This window comes from Bubalus kerabau, chromosome 10 (genome assembly GCF_029407905.1).
Source record: "Bubalus kerabau isolate K-KA32 ecotype Philippines breed swamp buffalo chromosome 10, PCC_UOA_SB_1v2, whole genome shotgun sequence".
Taxonomy (NCBI): domain Eukaryota; kingdom Metazoa; phylum Chordata; class Mammalia; order Artiodactyla; family Bovidae; genus Bubalus; species Bubalus kerabau.
Genome location: NC_073633.1, coordinates 6,186,039 through 6,204,338, shown reverse-complemented (window position 1 = coordinate 6,204,338; position 18,300 = coordinate 6,186,039). Strand labels below are relative to the sequence as shown.

Genomic DNA, 18,300 nt, shown 5'->3' with positions numbered 1-18,300 from the left:
GAAAATTTATACATGTATTTAATTAAGTACCTCCCCCACCGCCCAGCCCCCGGAATGAATCCAACATTTCATCAGTCTCTCAGAGAGTTTCATCATCCCAAAAGGTTAAGGACCAGGGTTCTAGGCTCCACCAGAATTTGATAGATTTATCCATTTAATGACAGACAACTAGCAAAACAGGAAATTTTGACATGTTTTGCAAAACATGTTATTCTGGCCATGCATTGCAAAGTAGAATTTTCCATGATTAAATTTAAGTCCATGATATGCCTCCATGCTGATGACAAGTCTCAGTTTTAAATGTCAGAATCGATTCAGCCATGCAGGGACTTGTGCTCAAGAGCAAGGTAAATGCATGTGAAGATAAAACAAGACTCAGAAGGACAGGGACAATTACAGGGTATTCAGAGTGGAAAGAAACAAAGAATGAGCTCCAGCTCTTGAGGCCAACAGTCAGCAATGTCTAGTCTCCTCAAAACACACATGCCCAATAAGAGACCTTTCAAGTACCACACAGAACCAGACAGAGGCCCTGATGCTCAGACAAAAAGATTCGCTACTCTATAAAATCAAAACTGTCTTTCCCCTGGATGGTACCCATGAGAGGATCCTGTGTCCTCTCACCACAATTACGTCTCTGTGTTGCACAGGAAGCCAGCAGAAACTGTATTCAATATGAACATTATTAAGTCTGGACTTGGGAATGTGTGTGCTCCCAACTATTTCAAGCAATTAGTTTAGGAAAAAAAATTTCTATACATTTTGATATGTAATGTAAAAACTTGATAAATTCACTTCTAAACATTAAAATCCAAATGACCATCTGCTCAGTGTGTGTATTTATTTAGGGAATGGTGAAAAAATACACTAATAATTTAGAGTGAGAACCTATAAAAACCTATCTATTAACAACAATCATACCATCACAGATTCTTAGAAGATTTAGTAGTCCCCACTCCCCAGAGCTCCTCAATACACATGTACAAAGAAATGCACTTTATAGTGTTTCCCAGTGATGTTGACTTATTTTTTAAGTGTTCTCCAAGTTGAACCAATTGTTGGAAGAGAAAGGAGAGCAGAAAATCTATTCCCCTGCCTGTTTTAAATGATGACTCATTATCCCTGCCTTTTTCAGACATACAGACGTGGACCCAAATTCTGGATGTGTGCAAGGAATAGTTACTCTTTCCTCCTCAAGCCTGTTTTCTCATCTATAAAAGGGAGATAATAATGCTGGGCCAGGTATTTCTCCATTGGTACTCAGTCCCATCCAGACCTAGCTGCAGTCTCTCATGTACTGCCAAGACGAGAGACCTGAAAATTACACCTTCCTAGGCTTCTTCACCACTTAGGTGCTCAGGTGAGACTTGAAGGCAGGAGAAAAAAGGAGGCGATTTTGCTTCCGGCAGCACCTGCAGCACTTGCTGTTGCATCCCCCAAAGGTGCGGATTCCACAGCCTTAGACGTGGAGGTACCTTCTCCAGCAGCTGCGGCAGGAGTCATTCCTACAGTGGTGGCGGCCCCAGCGGGGTCAGCGCCAAGCACAGGCTCCCGGGGGCCAGCTCGAAGGCAGAAGCAGCTTTGAATCTTTGGGTGACTTCCCCATCTCTCCCGCTACTCCTGCAGCCCAGGGCCAGCACAGCATCCAGGCCACAGACTCTTGGTCTTTTTGTTCCTTCAGTCCTGCTCACACCTGTGCACTGATTTCTGCCTTAATCCCTCTCTGCTGGAAAGGCCTAGTGACTGAGAGATGCATTACGTCAGCTTCTGTAGGGTATCATAAGGTTGAAACGAGATAATACAGAGCTAGTAAGCTGCTCAGTACTTGGAACATGGTACATGCCAGCTATTTCCCCAGTATTCTGTCTAATCATCACGGGTTATGATCTGGCACCCCCTTCTCAGTCCTGCTAGGTGAAGATGATGGCCTTTCTTTTCTTAACTTTCAAAGGGTTTTGGTGAAGTGGACCTGGTTTGAGAAAGTTATGGATGAAGACTCCTGGAAACTGGCAGAAGCAGAAGGAGTCAAGCAGGGATGGACCAGCAAGTGAGTATGAAAAAGGGCAGAGGAAAGAGATGCACCTCTGCTTTCTAAATCGACAGTGCATACAAAAAGAATCTTGATGGTTACCTGAAAACATGACATAATGTGGAACATCTCATAATGTGGTTATTGTCGTTGTTGTTCAGTTGCTAAACTGTGTCCGACTCTTCATGACCCATGGACTGCAACATGCCAGGCTCCTCTGTCCTCCACTATCTCCTGAAGCTTGCTTGAATTCATGTCCATTTAGTTGGTGATGCTATCTATTCATCTCATAATTATAAGTCACATAAAATACCACTCATGTAGGCACCCAAAGTAAAACATAGTCCCCATCAGATAGAAATAAAGTGAGTTTCACTAGTAAGTGATTTCCAAGTCTTCCTCTCTTGGACCTATCATATTGCCCAGCCTACTTTGCAGAGAGGGTTCAAAACCGCTATTTAGGAATTTTTCTTTTTTTTATTAAGCACAAACACACAAATATATTCATATGAACAATCTGACCTGCTGGGTAAAATGTAACAAGACTCATTTTCTCTGTTCTTGAAAGGGGTTTTACAATAACTCAGCCTCACCTAAGAGATATCTCTCTAACCATGATCCTGTCTTCCCAGTTCAGTTCAGTCGCTCAGATGTATCTGACTCTTTGCAATTCCATGGACTGCAGCATGCCAGTCTTCCCTGTCCATCACCAACTCCGAGAACTTGCTCAAACTCACGTCCATCAAATTGGTGATACCATCCAACAATTCCATCCTCTGTCATCCTCTTCTCCTCCCACCTTCAATCCTTCCCAGCATCAGGGTCCTTTCCAAGGAGTCAGTTTTTCGCATCAGGTGGCCAAAGTATTGGCGTTTCGGCTTCAACATCAGTCCTACCAATGAATATTCACCCTGACTTCCTTTAGGATGGACTGGTTGGATATCTTTGCAGTCCAAGGGACTCTCAAGAGTCTTCTCCAACACCACAGTTCAAAAGCATCAATTCTTTGGTGCTCAGCTTCCTTTATAGTCCAACTCTCATATCCATACATGATTACTGGGAAAGCCATAGCTTTGACTAGACGGACCTTTGTTGGCAAAGTAATGTCTTCAACATTAAATGCTTAAATATTAAATGCTTTTTAATATGCTGTCTAGGTTGGTCACAGCTTTTCTTCCAAAGAGCAAGCATCTTTTAATTTCATGGCTGCAGTCACCATCTGCAGTGATTTTGGAGCTCAAAAAAATAAAGTATCTCACTGTTTCCATTGTTTCCCCATCTATTTGCCATGAAGTGATGGGACTGGATGCCATGATCTTAGTTTCCTGAATGTTGAGCTTTAAGCCAACTTTTTCACTCTCTTCTTTCACTTTCATCAAGAAGTTCTTCAGTTCTTCACTTTCTGCCATCAGTTCAGTTCAGTTGCTCAGTCGTGTTCGACTCTTTGTGACCCCGTGAATCACAGCACGCCAGGCCTCCCTGTCCATCACCAACTCCTGGAGTTCACTCAAACTCATGTCCATCGAGTCGGTGATGCCATCCAGCCATCTCATCCTCTGTCGTCCCCTTCTCCTCCTGCCCCCAATCCCCCCCCAGCATCAGAGTCTTTTCCAATGAGTCAACTCTTCGCATGAGGTGGCCAAAGTATTGGAGTTTCAGCTTTAGCATCAGTCCTTCCAAAGAACACCCAGGACTGATCTCCTTTAGAATGGACTGGTTGGATCTCCTTGCAGTCCAAGGGACTCTCAAGAGTCTTCTCCAACACCACAGTTCAAAAGCATCAATTCTTCAGCACTCAGCTTTCTTCACAGTCCAACTCTCACATCCATACCAGACCACTGAAAAAAGCATAGCCTTGACTAGACGGACCTTTGTTGGCAAAGTAATGCCATAAAGGTGGTATTATCTGTGTATCTGAGGTTATTGATATTTCTCCCAGCAATCTTGATTCCAGCTTGTGCTTCATCCAGCCCAGCGTTTCTCATGATGTACTCTGCATATAAGTTAAAAAGCAGGGTGACAATATACAACCTTGACGTACGCCTTTCCCGATTTTGAACCAGTCTGTTGTTCCATGTCCAGTTCTAACTGTTGCTTCTTGACCCGCATACAGATTTCTCAGGAGGCAGGTCAGGTGGTCTGGTATCCCTATCTCTGGAAGAATTTTCCACAGTTTGTTGTGATTCACACAGTCAAAGGCTTTGGTATAGTCAATAAAGCAGAAACAGATGTTTTTCTGGAACTCTGTTGCTTTTTCAATGATCCAATGGATGTTGGCAATTTGGTCTCTGGTTCCTCTGCCTTTTCTAAATCCAGCTTGAACATCTGGAAGTTCGCAGTTCACGTACTGTTGAAGCCTGGCTTGGAGAATTTTGAGAAATTTTTTATTTTGCTAGCATGTGAGATGAGTGCAATTGTGCAGTAGTTTGAACATTCTTTGGCATTGCCCTTTTTTGGGATGGAATGAAAACTGACCTTTTCCAGTTCTGTGGCCACTGTTGAGTTTTCAAAATTTGCTGGCATATTGAGTGTAGCCCTTTCACAGCATCATCTTTTAGGATTTGAAATAGCTCAACTGGAATTCCATCACCTCCACTAGCTTTGTTGTAGTGATGCTTCCTAAGGCCCACTTGACTTTGCATTTCAGGATGTCTGGCTCTTGGTGGGTGATCACACCATTGTGGCTATCTGGGTCATGAAGATCTTTTTGGGGTCATGAAGATCTTGTCTTCTCAGGTAAAAACATTTAAATCTTTTACATATTAATGTATATCATTAATCCAATACATATTATATATACATATTATACATACTATATAATATATATTTTCAAAATATTATACATATTTTTAAAAATTTAGTCTTAACTACAATACAGAGAGTAAGTTCCCATCAATATTTTATGAAATCATCCTCTGAAACTCTGGCTTTTTAAGAGAAATGCTTCAGGACCTCTAGCTTATTTTATCTCGAAAAACAACAACAAAACTCAGAAGCTCTCTGTTATTGTGAGGTGACCAACAGTCACGCACTATGAGAATATCCTGGTTAAACTGCACCTGGGACCTGGAACTGCTGCTGAAAATTTAAAACCGACGGCTGTTCCACTTACCTCCTCCTGGTGGGCTGCACAGAGTCATTGTCGCTCCCACACGAGGGGTTTCGGCGGCGTGTGTAAGGGAACTTGGGGGATTTCGTGCGGTCGTTGGGGGAGTTATAGAGTCCGCTGGAGTGGAAGAGGAATGGTCAAGGATGTCTGCAGAGGGCCGGGAGAAGCAACACCCTAAGCTGGACCTAGGGAAGTGCTCACAACCGCCATTCTCTACTTTCAGGGGAACACTGGGTCTTGGGCACATGGTTCTCTTTCCTGACAAGATTTATTGAAAGAAGAGTAAGATCTAGTAAAATAAATCATGAAAGTCTTCACTTTGCAGGAATGGGCTTGTTTCACTGGACTTCAAAAGAAATGAGCACACACAAATGATGGCAACAGTAACAATCTGCATTTAAGATGAACCTACACATGCTTGCTAAGGGCTTTATACTCATTATCCCAGTTTACCTCCAGGTCAACCCTAGTCACTGAAGTACAGGTATTAGACCCATTTAACAGTAAAGAAAACAGAAATACAGAATATTTAGTTAAGCAGCCAAGTACCCAGGAAAGAGGCAGAGTTAGAATCTGAACCATCGCATGGTCAGACCTGGAACCATCATTCAACTTATCAATAAATTATGAAGCAGATCTGTCCCTGGTATGGTAATTGTGAACAAAATTAACTAAATATTTATTTATTTCTAGGAATAAAGGTCATCTAAAAGCACTATTCATCAACGGTAGTTTTCAATTAAAGTTTTAACAAGAACAATGCAGTTGGGGAAATTATCATTAATATGTCATTTCAAGCATCCAGATGACCACCTAAGCCATCCTCACCACCTTTCAGGCAGTTTCTTAGTATACGCACGTTTTCCTTTCTGTCTTTCCAGGAGAAAGTTTCGTGTTAGGACACATGCTGTTGACTTCGACTTCAGAAGTTCTCAGTCATGCTGACCTAGGGATCTGACTGCCTTGTCCACAGGTAGTCATCACCAGCCACAAAGCGAATTCCATTGTTTAACAAGCTGCAACTGCCAACCCCATTTATACTGTTCTCCTTTATAAAAACAAGGATTCTCTTTACCTCTGGGGGCCGTTTTCTTCCCACGGTGCATGAGATTTGCTTCTCTGCGTATCAGGGCTGTTTTCATTCTTTGCTTTCTTAAAGCTTTAATTTAAAAAAACAAACAAAAAAGAGTGGAAAATAAATTAACTAGAAAATAAAAGAAAATTAACTCACATACTTATTTCTTCAGTAAAATTATTTAACAAACGTTTTAAAATGTGTTTTTATTCATACCTATGACTCATTCCAGAAAAAAATGTAAAGTGGCTGCCTAAAAAATAATAATAATAATAATAATAAACTTTCCAGCTGTACCTTGGGGATCTCTTTGCCTCTTCTTTCTTTCTAGTTTTACTGCTGTAAGTCACCCAAATGCCAAGTCATCAATTGTTAAAAGAAATTTTCTAGAGTCCACCTGCAGTATGGGAAGGGGCTTCCCTGATAGCTCAGTTGGTAACGAATCCACCTGCAATGCAGGAGACCCTGGTGCAATTCCTGGGTTGGGAAGATCTGCTGGAGAAGGGATAGGCTACCCACTCCAGTATTCTTGGGCTTCCCTTGTGGCTCAGCTGGTAAAGAATCCACCTGCAATGAGGGAGACCTGGGTTCAAACCCTGGGTTGGGAGGATCCCCTGTAGAAGGGAAAGGTTACCCACACCGGTATTCTGGCCTGGAGAATTCTGGCAGGATGAGAAAGAGGGGGAACCAGCAAGCCAAAAACACAAGGCTGACAAGAAAGGAAAGTTGAGTATTCTGGCTCATGTGGCTGTTTCCCTCTTTCAGCACTGGTCAGAGACCGCTGGCTTTGGATCTGGGTCTGAATTTGTGCAGGCCTGTCAGCTTTGGGCAGGTTCAGGCCGCCCAAGCTGACCTTCTCTGTCCCCAGCTTCCGCCGTATCTTGGCTTCATCCTTCCAAATCAGAATGACTTTCAAATCTTATTTCCTGACCTAGTATCATCTGTCTGTCCCAAGAATGTAAATATAACTGAGCTGTTATTCAACCTCAACAATTATTTTAGAAACACTGGGAGACACGAGGCAGGGGCTCATCAAAAGCCTCCCGTCACCAGGGGAGGAGAGAAGGTGTGCCACCTCTCACTTCCCAGGGAGCCTCCATTCAGAAAAAGATAGAGCTACTTAACTCCTAATCCATGTTTAACCCCAGCTTTCTGAGGAATCCTCTATTTAATTGTCCTGGAATATAGTCATAGCAGAGTTCTTTGTAACAGCAAAGAAAGAGGAGAGAAAAAATGACAAGGTCATTTCAAAAAATGAAAATAAACTTGTACCCTAGTATATGATATTCATCTAGGGAGTTATAAAGCCTAAAAAATTAGATATTTGACAAAGGCATGTTAAAGAGCACTAGTATTCGTAGACGGTAGGTATATTTTATTTATGTTATTCTTAAAAAGATTAAAAAACATTTGGAAGATCAAATTTCTAAAGTCAAACTTTAATTTTGAAAGGAGGAAAAGTAATAAATATGGTATGTAGAAAGATACAGTAGAAAGTTTGGCTGTGTTGAATAAATCAGAGAGAAAAGAGAAAAGGGAGATTGAGCAGTGCAGTAGGGAGATGAAAGAGGAACTGAGAGAGCAGCAGAAGCATAATGAAATCTCAGGGGGCAAATTAACTGAATGCAGTCTCTGAGCTAGTTCTCATCTGGAGCTTGAGTGGGAAAATTTGGCAGTCCTTCAGGTATCAGTCCTATGGGCAAGAATGCAGTTGTGGAGTGGACTGCACTCCTTCCATACACTCTAAAAAGGCTTGGGATCTGAATTTCATGCAAGATGACCGTTCTTATGTCAGACTTACCGTAAGCATACCCTGTACATACAGATTCAGCTGACCCTCTAGCCACAACGACGAGGCTAAGAGAAGCACAGCACATGAAAGTGCATCAATGCTGGTATAAAATCGATAGTGGGAAGCTGCTATAGGACACAGGGAGCCCAGTCCGGCGCTCTGTGCCAACCTAGAGGGGTGGGATGGCAGGGAGTGGGAGGAAGGCCCACGGAGAGGGGGTATACTTATGGCTGGTTCTTGCTGTTGTACCGCAGAAACCAACACAACACTGTAAAGCAATTATCAACCCATCAAAACAAGAATGCAAAAAGAGAAAAGAGGAAGAAAGTGTACACGAAAGCAAAGAACTTATCATTCCAAAAACAGAATCTATACAGGGAGCATCTAGTACGTAAACAAAAGAAAATGAAGGCAAAACCTTGGGGAAAACATTGCAACTCTGAGAAATTTGATAACTTAGAATTATTTTGCTGAGAAATCATACACTATATTTATCCAAGTAGCAACAATCCAATTGAATGAAAACACCATTATTTTTTGGGGGAGGGGGAGCTTTGCAGATACTGCATTTTTTTTTGAATTTTTTTTACTTTACAATATTGTATTATTTATTAACAAAAGATGGAGTAGATGATCTAAGAAGTTTCTCAAGGTCACATATTTCGGAAATATGTGACTTCTCTACAATGCGTATGGAGTACTCTCTATAGAGAGCTCACTGTATGTGCAACATCCTGTTCCATGAACATAATTGGAGATAGGAAAAAGTGACGCTGAAACAGCGTCTGAACAGAGAACAAGGCTGATCTTTCAGGGAAACAATCCACATAATATATTAAGAGAAGGTCCTTCCACTGGGGGATGCCTCAGGGAAAATTGATGCAAAAGACCATGACAGCTCTTCATACATATGCAATCACTGCCTTCTGAAACCCTGCAGCTCTAAACGCTATAAAACCTCCTTCCAGGGCCACGGTTCAGTGCGCTGCTATGATGAACGCAGTACATTGAACGTGAATGCTTTACTTTACTTCCCAGGCCCCTCGGAGTTAGTCCATTATACCATGCCATGTAAAAAATCACATGGGATTTTCACTGCGTTGTGGAGAAGGCAGACCACAGACTATCTATAACTTCATCATGCTATGACGGCAGGAGCATTTCCTTCAAATGAGAGGGACACGTCCTGATTCTTTACATTTTACTGGCATTTTAAAGTATTCTTTGGCCCATAGACTATTTTCATTAAAAGTACTAGTTAATTACCAGCGTGCTTCTTAACCTTGACAAAAGATAAATAGCATTTCTGTGACAGCAGATAGCAGTGTGTCCTTTCAGTTAACTAACTGACCTTTTTATTGGTGAAGGTGCGATAATTTTAGTTGTTCCTTCATTTTCTCCATTTTCCATATTCGCAGTCACCCGATTTATGCTGTTTGATCCTAGTAGCAAAGCAGAGGAAAGAAAGAGACAGTGGAGAAGAAAAAAAAAGGAGGCAGTGGTCAGAAAAACACAAAATAAACGGAAAAAAAATTTTTAATGTAAACTTAGGGACATCATGGCACAATGTACTGGTAAAATATAATTCTAAATACATAATGAATTGCTCAATAAATCTGAGATAATATTTTCTGAAATGTACTAAACCCTGAACATAACAATGTCCAAGGGGTCTAGGTTATGGCACCATTTGAAAATAGGATGTTTTGAGACTTCAGTGTTTACAAAGTTCCCACATCATGGACATTCTTTAAACCGTTAAATAAGAATCTAAGATATTTAGTACTATTATACTGGAATGTAAGCCATTCCAATCAGTTTTGAAAACTGTGTTGTGAAAAAATTACTGTTTCTTGGCATGCCGTTAACAACCCTCATTCTCAATCAAACCTACCCCAAATATTTCAGACCTTAAAATACTCCAACTCATAATGCAAATGGAAAAAAACAGACTAATATAGATATGATTTGTATCACTATTAAAAAAAAAAAAAAAACATTTTCAAGTGTGTTTTTTAATGTAAACATCCCTAAAAGGCTAAAACTAACTTTTTAAAAGCTGTTATTCCCCAGATTTGCACACATGCTAGATGGACCAGCAGAGGGCACCCCCAGCAGACACAACGATGGAAACTGATCAAATCTAGCACAGCAGCCAAGCCCATCCAGGAAATCTGGATCCCATTCTTGGGAGAGAGGCTGATAAGCCTGCAGGGGAGAGAGGTGCAGGCACGATGGCTTGTCTCCTCTCTAGTGGCGCGCCCCCCACTCCGGGAGGATGGACGCCTGCAGTCCTGGTTCAATCGTGTGGCAGGCAGGCGTGTCCTCCTCAGAAAGCCATCTTGTATGTCCATGGGTCAAGTCCTTCAATCCAAAGTATAATCACAGCTAACAGTTTCCAAACTCTAAGATAAGTCTGTAATACTAGTAAGAGCTGATAACCTGTTGAGCACTTACTATGTGGTGGGCGCTGTCCCAAGTAAAAGTCGCTCAGTTGTGTCCGATTCTTTGCGACTCCATGGACCCTCTGTCTATGGGATTCTCCAAGCAAGAATACTGGAGTGGGTTGCCATTTCCTTCTCCAGGGATCAAACCCAGGTCTCCTGCATTGCAGGCAGATTCTTTACCATCTGAGCCACCAAACTGTCCTAAGTACTTCTGATTTATTTACTTATATAATCCTCAAAATAATCCTCTAAAATGGATACTAATTATTTCCCCATTTTATAGATAAGAAAAACAGGACTTTGCCAAGGTCCCACAGCTCATGAGCGAGGGCCCAGCTTTTAAACCCACCAATCTGGCTCCTGAGAATTAGCTCAAAACCACCACAGTGCACAGCCTTCCATGGCCACCTGTGCCTCATCCTCGGGAGCCAGTCTAAATTAAGGGTACACTGGGAGAAACAGACTCTTTGGAAGATAAGTGAAAAGAATACCCAATGAGGAGAACATTTAATCGTCAACAAAGAGAAGAACTCTCTGTCAAGGGCAACCAACCTTGAGAGATAACAAGAGAAACATGTGAGCACCCTGAAGTTGGCGATTCCCTCCAGGACATTTGGAGGCAGCTTTGGCTACTGATCAGGAATGATAAACATTAATGAATACACCTTAGACACGGAAAGCAAACAGGGGTTTCAAATCAGCACTCCATAAACTATCATTATGAGCAATTTGACATGGATTCAATACCTGAATTTTGTTCCAGTTTTGGAATCCTGAAGTGAAAAGGTGAACCTGAAGATGGCATCAAACGTAAGCTCCATGGGAGCCACATTCAGAACTCAGGCATTATAAAAGAGTACGGGCGGATGAACAGGACACACCAACTCCCCCTGAACAACCCCCGATGCTATCAGACACTGGAGTGGCCGGTCACTGTCTACTTTGCCATAACCCTTAATAAAAATCACAAGGGAATATTCCCAAAATTGCAGGTGCAGATTTAAGAAGGAGCTGCTTCTCAAAAGTGGGAACTCTGTGTTATATGGCCCTGGGACAGTGACAAGAGGGATTAATTCATCTGTGCCCCAGACAGCTGGTGTGTTCCCATATCAATATTTTTAATAGTTTTAAATACATGTTTTTTAAATGCAGCATTGTTCTAAGCTGGTATTACTAATTTATAATATAAGGGAAATTCACATACCCAGGGCTATTTCCCAGGCTGGGGGAAGAAGGGGGCACAGCAGGGAAACCAGCCCAAGTGCCCAGTGGCAATAACAGCAGTGGAAGAAGCACCGAGTGAAAGCAAGCATCACTTAAACTGAAGTCCTGTGCAGCTAGCTGGTGGATAAACCTGGGTTTGCTTCAAGTCTTATCACTTTTGACTGAGCTGCTGCTGCTGCTAAGTTGCTTCAGTCGTGTCCGACTCAGTCCCCATGGACTGCAGCCCACCAGACTCTTCCATCCATGGGATTTTCCAGGCAAGAGTACTGGAGTGGGGTGCCATTGCCTTCTCCGTTTGACTGAGCAGTCAGTCCCTTTTTGGGTTTTTTTTGCGGGGGTGGTGTTTTGTTGTTTGTTTTTTGTTGTTGTTTGTTTCATTTTAACATTTTTATTAGAGTATAGTTGATTTACAGTGTTGTGTTACTTTCTGCTGTACAGCAAAGTGAATCAGTTATATATACATACACCCACTCCTTCTTAGATTTGTTTCTCATGTAGGTCATTACAGAGTACTGGGTAGAGTTCCTTGTGCTACACAGTAGTTCCTTATATTTATTTTACACATAGTAGTGTGTATGTATCAATCCCAATCTCCCAATTTATCCCAGTCTTCCTCTCCCTAGCCCTGGTAACCGTAATATTGCTGAGCAGTCTTTTCTTAGTCTAACAGCCTTGGGGAAAGTGAGGCTGCTTGATCACTTTCACCGAGTCTCTTTCCCAAGCTTGCAAAAGCTTAATAAACAGGCCAAAAACTGAGGAATATTTTCAAATAGAAAATTTTCAAACTAAAAAACTGAGGAATATTTTCAAATAGAAAATTTTCAAACTATATATGTATATGTACTTCCTTAAAGAAACCAACATTTGGTTATTCACAATACCTAAGTCATGACTTTTGAGGTCAAGCACTAGATCTATGGTATTCTCAAAGAATTTCAGGGGAAAAAAATCACGTACAAGCTCTCTAAGACAATCTCAGACACAATAGGCAAATGTCTTCAAAATAAACTGCTTCACTGACAAGACTATTTTACTAACATAACAGTCATATAATACACTCAAACACATCGTAACTAGATAGGGTAATCCAATTTATGTTTTTTTATACTCAAAACAGCACACTACTAACCAAAAAAAATCTATTTAATATGCATCTCCCTCCTCTGTAAGTATGTGAACTGGACAAGCCTGGAGTGTAAGAGACTTACTAGGAAAACTAACTATAGGAAAAAAAGCTACTTATAAGCCTTAACTTACTGGAAGATTTTCTGCAGTATCCATTCATGTAATATTCATACCTTAATTATAAATTACTCTTTTTATTTATGAATGTAGGGTTCTTTAAAAACTCTAAGTAGGCAATACTTATTAGCTCTATGTTAGTAAATATGCACTTAAAAGTAATAACTATACTTTAAAAATATTATATTTTAACCATTGTCCTAATTACATCAAATGAATGAAGTTTTTTTAATCATGCTATCATTTAAGAAGAAAGCTAAGCAATTAAATATTGCTTACTGAAATCTGCAAAGGTGAGAGAGATGGTCATGCATCCTTTAGGCTCACCGATTTTCCATTTTGCTGACATGCACTAACTGCTTTCCTTTTCAAAACTCTTCCTCCCCTCATTTTCCTACCTTCCAGAACCAGCCCTCCTACATAAGCTCAGATTCTTGAACTACAGAGAAGTGGTCATCTGACAAACCAACTACACTAAAGGGCTCATGTCTTCATGTATTAACTGGTCACAAAATGGTTGCATTTTAAAGACAAAGAGGAGAAGACAAATATTAACTAAAATAATTGGTAACAATGGAATTTTAGGCATTGTTCCAGAAGAAATTTTGAGGCTGGAGAAATTGTTTTCAACATTCTTTTTTCATTGTAAATTGTAACAGACCACCAGAAAAGAAGATAACATATATATGTGAACTGTTTAACAAATTATTATAACATGAACCTCTATTAAACTACTTCTCATGTCGAGAGATAAAACATTAAGGGCAGTTTTCCTACACTATAGAAATCACTCCATGTGGGGCAACTCTTTCTTTTAGAGAAGGGCAAACAGTTGTTTTCCATCTAAAATATCCAGAAACACAAATGGCCACATATATATTTCAAAAAATATTTATAATATACACAATAAAATTATTAATATAAGTGAATAAGGCCTCAAAATCTTAATAAAATGAAGGGCATATCACTGAGGCCCCATGATTTCCAGCACAGTGTTTTATAGTATTCAGTGAAGGTCTGTTATTACAGAGGATATCTTTCTGTTTCTACTATTTTTTCCAACCAGAAGGGAAAATTGAGGATAATAATGTTATGTTTAAAAAGTGTCAAAACTAAGACAAAAAAAAAATCTGGATGTGGCAGTATGGAAAATGCAGGAGAGGAAGTGACATGCAGCCATACCCTACAAGCCTGGGCTACTTCTCAGGGCTTTACGGCAGCCTTCCGCTATAGCATGCTCCTCCTTTCTAGCCTTTAAAATGAAAGCAGCAGATGATCTACAAAAAAAGTCAGTTATCCACATATGATAAGTTATCCACATATCCACATTACCAAGGCTCCTAAGTAAATTTGTATTTTATTTTACATAACATATTAACTCTAGCAAGGTCATTTAGAATTAGAAGCATCCAGTTCAACTTACATAACATTCACAGAAAAAGACAAAGGTCTGGGACTTCCCTGGAGGTCCGGTTAAGACTCTGTCCTCCCACTGCAGGGGGCGTGGGTTCCATTCCTGGTCAGGGAACTGAGATCCCGCATGCCACATGGTGTGGTAACCCCCCTCCCCCAAAAGACAAAGGGCTTTACTCATGAGACTGGTCACAGGTAGAAGAATAAGTTTATCAGGAGACTGCTATAGTTTATTAAGGAGCCAGATCTAGCTCATGATCTGTGATTATTTTTGTCTCTGGACTGTTCAACACCGCAGCGTGGCATGGGCCCACACAGTACCCTATGGGTTACGCAGCACTGCTGTGCCAGTGTTCAGTGTTCCATGGTCTCATCTGTTCACCTTTTAACACCCCATATGCAAATGATTTCAGCCCGCGTGCAGCGGACCATGACCACGCTATTGTGCAGTTTGGCTTTGCTCACAATTCAGTGCCTTCATCTTAAGTGACCCTCGCCTTCCGTTCAGGAAGAGCGGCTTTCAGAAACAGAACCAACTTTCCCAGGATCTGTTTAGCTGCTTGACCTGGGGGAGATTCTTAAAAGTCATCCCTGTGATGTCCAGATTTCAAGAAGCGGTACTGAATTCACATGGATGCTCAATTATAAAAACACTGAGCCTCACAAGGTCCCTCATAGCTCAGTCGATAAAGAATCTGCCTGCAATACAGGAGACCTGAGTTCGATTCCTGGGTTGGGAAGATACCCTAGAGAAGGAAATGGCAACCCACTCTAGTATTCTTGCCTGGAGAATCCCCATGGACAGAGGAGCCTGACAGGCTACTGTCCATGAGGTCACAAGAGTTGGACGTGACTTAGCGACTAAACCACCACCAGCAAAGTTCATAGCTCAATTTGACATCTGTCAACCTTAGTTTAAATGTCTGATGTTACTTAAATGTTGCCACTGCTTTGAATTTAGAGTGGGCATGGAGGACGAACATGTGACATTAAAAGAAAAAAAAATATATATATATATATTTATCAGAGTAATTTGACTTATTCTGTTTAATGGGGAAAAGGACAAATAGCCAGTAAGTAAAGCGAGACTATCATATATACAAGATTTCATTTTTAAAACTCTCAAATATGATACATTTGTAAACTTTTAGGCTAAATTTTATCCCACTTATTCACATTTTCTTTTCTGACCTATATTTTTTAAAAGCTACATCTAATGCTTGAGACAAATAATCAGGACAGAATAGATTTTAACTCTCCACAACACAACAGATTATTAGGTTTCATTAAAGACAGTTTGAGTTCATATTATCTGACCTAGAATGACTTATCAGAAGAAATATTATATTCATGAATTAAGAATGAGCTAGTAACTGGAAATATATTTTAGCTCTAGTTCTCACACTGATAGTACAGAATCACCTTGCCGTGGTTTTTCAACTTTATAACTGGGTACTATGGGAAAAAATGGCAGAAGACAGAACAACTTGGCAAAATATATTTTTCTAACATCACAAATTACAAACAGTAAAATGGCCAAGGAAACTTTATATATATTTTTTCCTATCATCATGAAGGTTTTATATTTGCCAAAACTGATATTCATTAAATTATGTATAGTTTAATTAAATTTCAAAACACATGATTTGGAAAATAAAAAGTGTTTCAGTGTACGGTGGCTAATTCTTTAAAGTTCAAATGCCTGACCTCAGCCTGTTCATCCCAAAGAGGTAGCCAGACCCCTGCCTTTCTGTTTCTGCATTCAAAAGTCCTAAGGGTGGTATCTAAACACAGTTACCTCTTTACTACAAACATACAGACTTTTAAGACTGATTTTGCTACATGTCAACTGCAAGATCAAACAAAGCATTCTGCTAGAAAGCTGGAGGGTAGATCATAAAGAGTGGGTGTGGATGAGAAAGATGCTAGGAAAATATGTCTATGCATGAAAGATCCCTTCCCTGGTTGGTCTGCTTCCAGTGTCTTCTCCCTTGACCCAGCACTCTCCTGGATCCCTCTGCTTTCCTCATGACCAACATGGTCAACTTAGGAGAAGAAGAGATGAAGGCATTTCATCCTCTGCCCAAGCTACCGAGGCACACACCCCGAGAAGTGGGCACCAACACCCTTCTCTGTAGTTCAGAATACTGGTTCAAAACCAAAAAAGGCACGTCCAAGCATTTGTTTTCTCCCTTAGGCCCCCAGAGTGGAACAAGGGGTTGTAGTATCTGAAGGACCTGTGATCCACACCTGTGTATGCTGGAGGGGCTGCCAGCCATGCTAACAATAGAGGGGTGCCTATCTTTCCCCTCAGCCGTCCCAGGCCCAGTGCCAACGTGGCTCTGTGAACGGCTGTCTGGAAGCACGAGGTGTGGCAAACCTCTTCGTCTCCAAGTTTTTCTTCCTGTGATATGAGAACACAGTAAGGCGGCGGAGAACTGAGTAAGTGCTCTCATCCTATCCCTGCGCTGCTCTCCCACTCCCCCTCCCCCGCGGCCCCCCATCAACAGGGCCACAGAGTTTAGAGCAACCTACAGCAGACCTTCTCCAGCCATCTTTTCTCAGGCCCCACATTCATGCTCAGTTGGTCTAGGGCAGGTGAACAGTTCCATACCAGACACAAAGTTTGTTCTGTTCCAGAAGAGAGTGCTAGACCACTGCTTTAGAGGTTTTATTTGATGTAATTACAGTGGTATATAAAGAGTGTGTGTGCTCAGTCACATCTGACTCCTTGTAACCTCATAGACTATAGCCCACCAAGTTCTTCTGTCCATGGAGTTTGCCAGGCAAGAATAGTAGAGTGGGTTGCCATTTCCTATCCCAGGGGATCTTCCCAACCCAGGGATAGAACACGCATCCCCTGTGTCTCCTGCATTGACAGGCGGATTCTTTACAACCGTGCCACTTGGGAAGCCCCATATAAAGTATATACAAACACAAAATACATATAATTGTATGTAAAGATCACTTTTAAAAGGTTTGTTTTGCTAAGGCAAAATTGAGAACATTTTTGGTTTTTCTGATTTTTCCATAGTTGAGCTCATATCTAAGAGGCCTTAACTCAGTTGTTCTTTAAACTTTTTACACAAGTACTCACTAAAAGAATTTGGAAAATGATTCACCTCAGTGCATGTTTCTAAGATGATATCTAACATCTTGCATCAGAATTTTAAAGAGTATAAAAAGGATGCCATTTGTAACATATAGTAAATACTGACATTTTAAAATGTAACTGTTTTTATATACACTTATGGCTGATTCATGTTGACATACAGCAGAAACTAACAAAATATTAAATTAAAAACAGTGTTTTAAAATTTTTTAATAAAAAGATGTAACTGTTTTGAATCTCTCTATTCACAGAGAATGGACTGGTGTCTGCCAAGGGGGAGGGGGTTGGGGAGGTATGAGGTAGGAGAGGTTAGGGTTAGCAGATGCATACTTTGAGACACATAATGAGTAAACAAGGTCCTATTGTATAGCAGAGAATGGTATTCAATATCCTATGATAAACCATTATGGAAAAGAATATTTTTAAAAAGAACACACACAACTGAATCACTTTGCTATAAGTACAAATTAACACGACATTGTGAATCAACAGTATTTCATAAAAAATATTAAAACAAAAATTAATTATATGAAACTGCTTCATGACTCTCTTAAATATATCCAGTGTAATAAAATACCATACAACTTTGATATCCACAGTCATTCATTTTAAAAATACATGAAATGACCTAGAGGGGGTGGATGGGGGTATAGCAGGGAGGTATAAGAGGGAGGGGATATGTATATATATAGGTGATTCACATTGTTGCACAACAGAAACTAATACTATATTGCAAATTAATCATACCCCAATTAAAAAAAATTTAATTACAAAACTAAGCAAACAAAAATACATGAAATGAGTTTATCAGTTGAAAATTTCACAGCAATCTTTCATTCTCCTTGTAGTTGCAAATC

General features: G+C 40.5%; 1 protein-coding gene across 7 annotated transcripts in view; it reads right to left on the bottom strand.

The window, feature by feature from the left end:
• EPB41L4A (erythrocyte membrane protein band 4.1 like 4A) overlaps positions 1-18,300 on the bottom strand; it is a 283,127-nt gene that overhangs the window by 38,742 nt on the left and 226,085 nt on the right. For 6 of the 7 annotated variants that reach the window (XM_055536501.1, XM_055536502.1, XM_055536506.1 and 3 more), the window contains 3 exons: positions 9,357-9,447; positions 6,214-6,297; positions 5,142-5,255 (listed from right to left, as the gene is read on the bottom strand). In XM_055536501.1, the coding sequence (XP_055392476.1) occupies positions 5,142-5,255; positions 6,214-6,297; positions 9,357-9,447 (289 nt within the window). The remainder of the gene's footprint in view (positions 1-5,141; positions 5,256-6,213; positions 6,298-9,356; positions 9,448-18,300) is intronic. The other variant, XM_055536503.1, reaches the window with a different exon arrangement.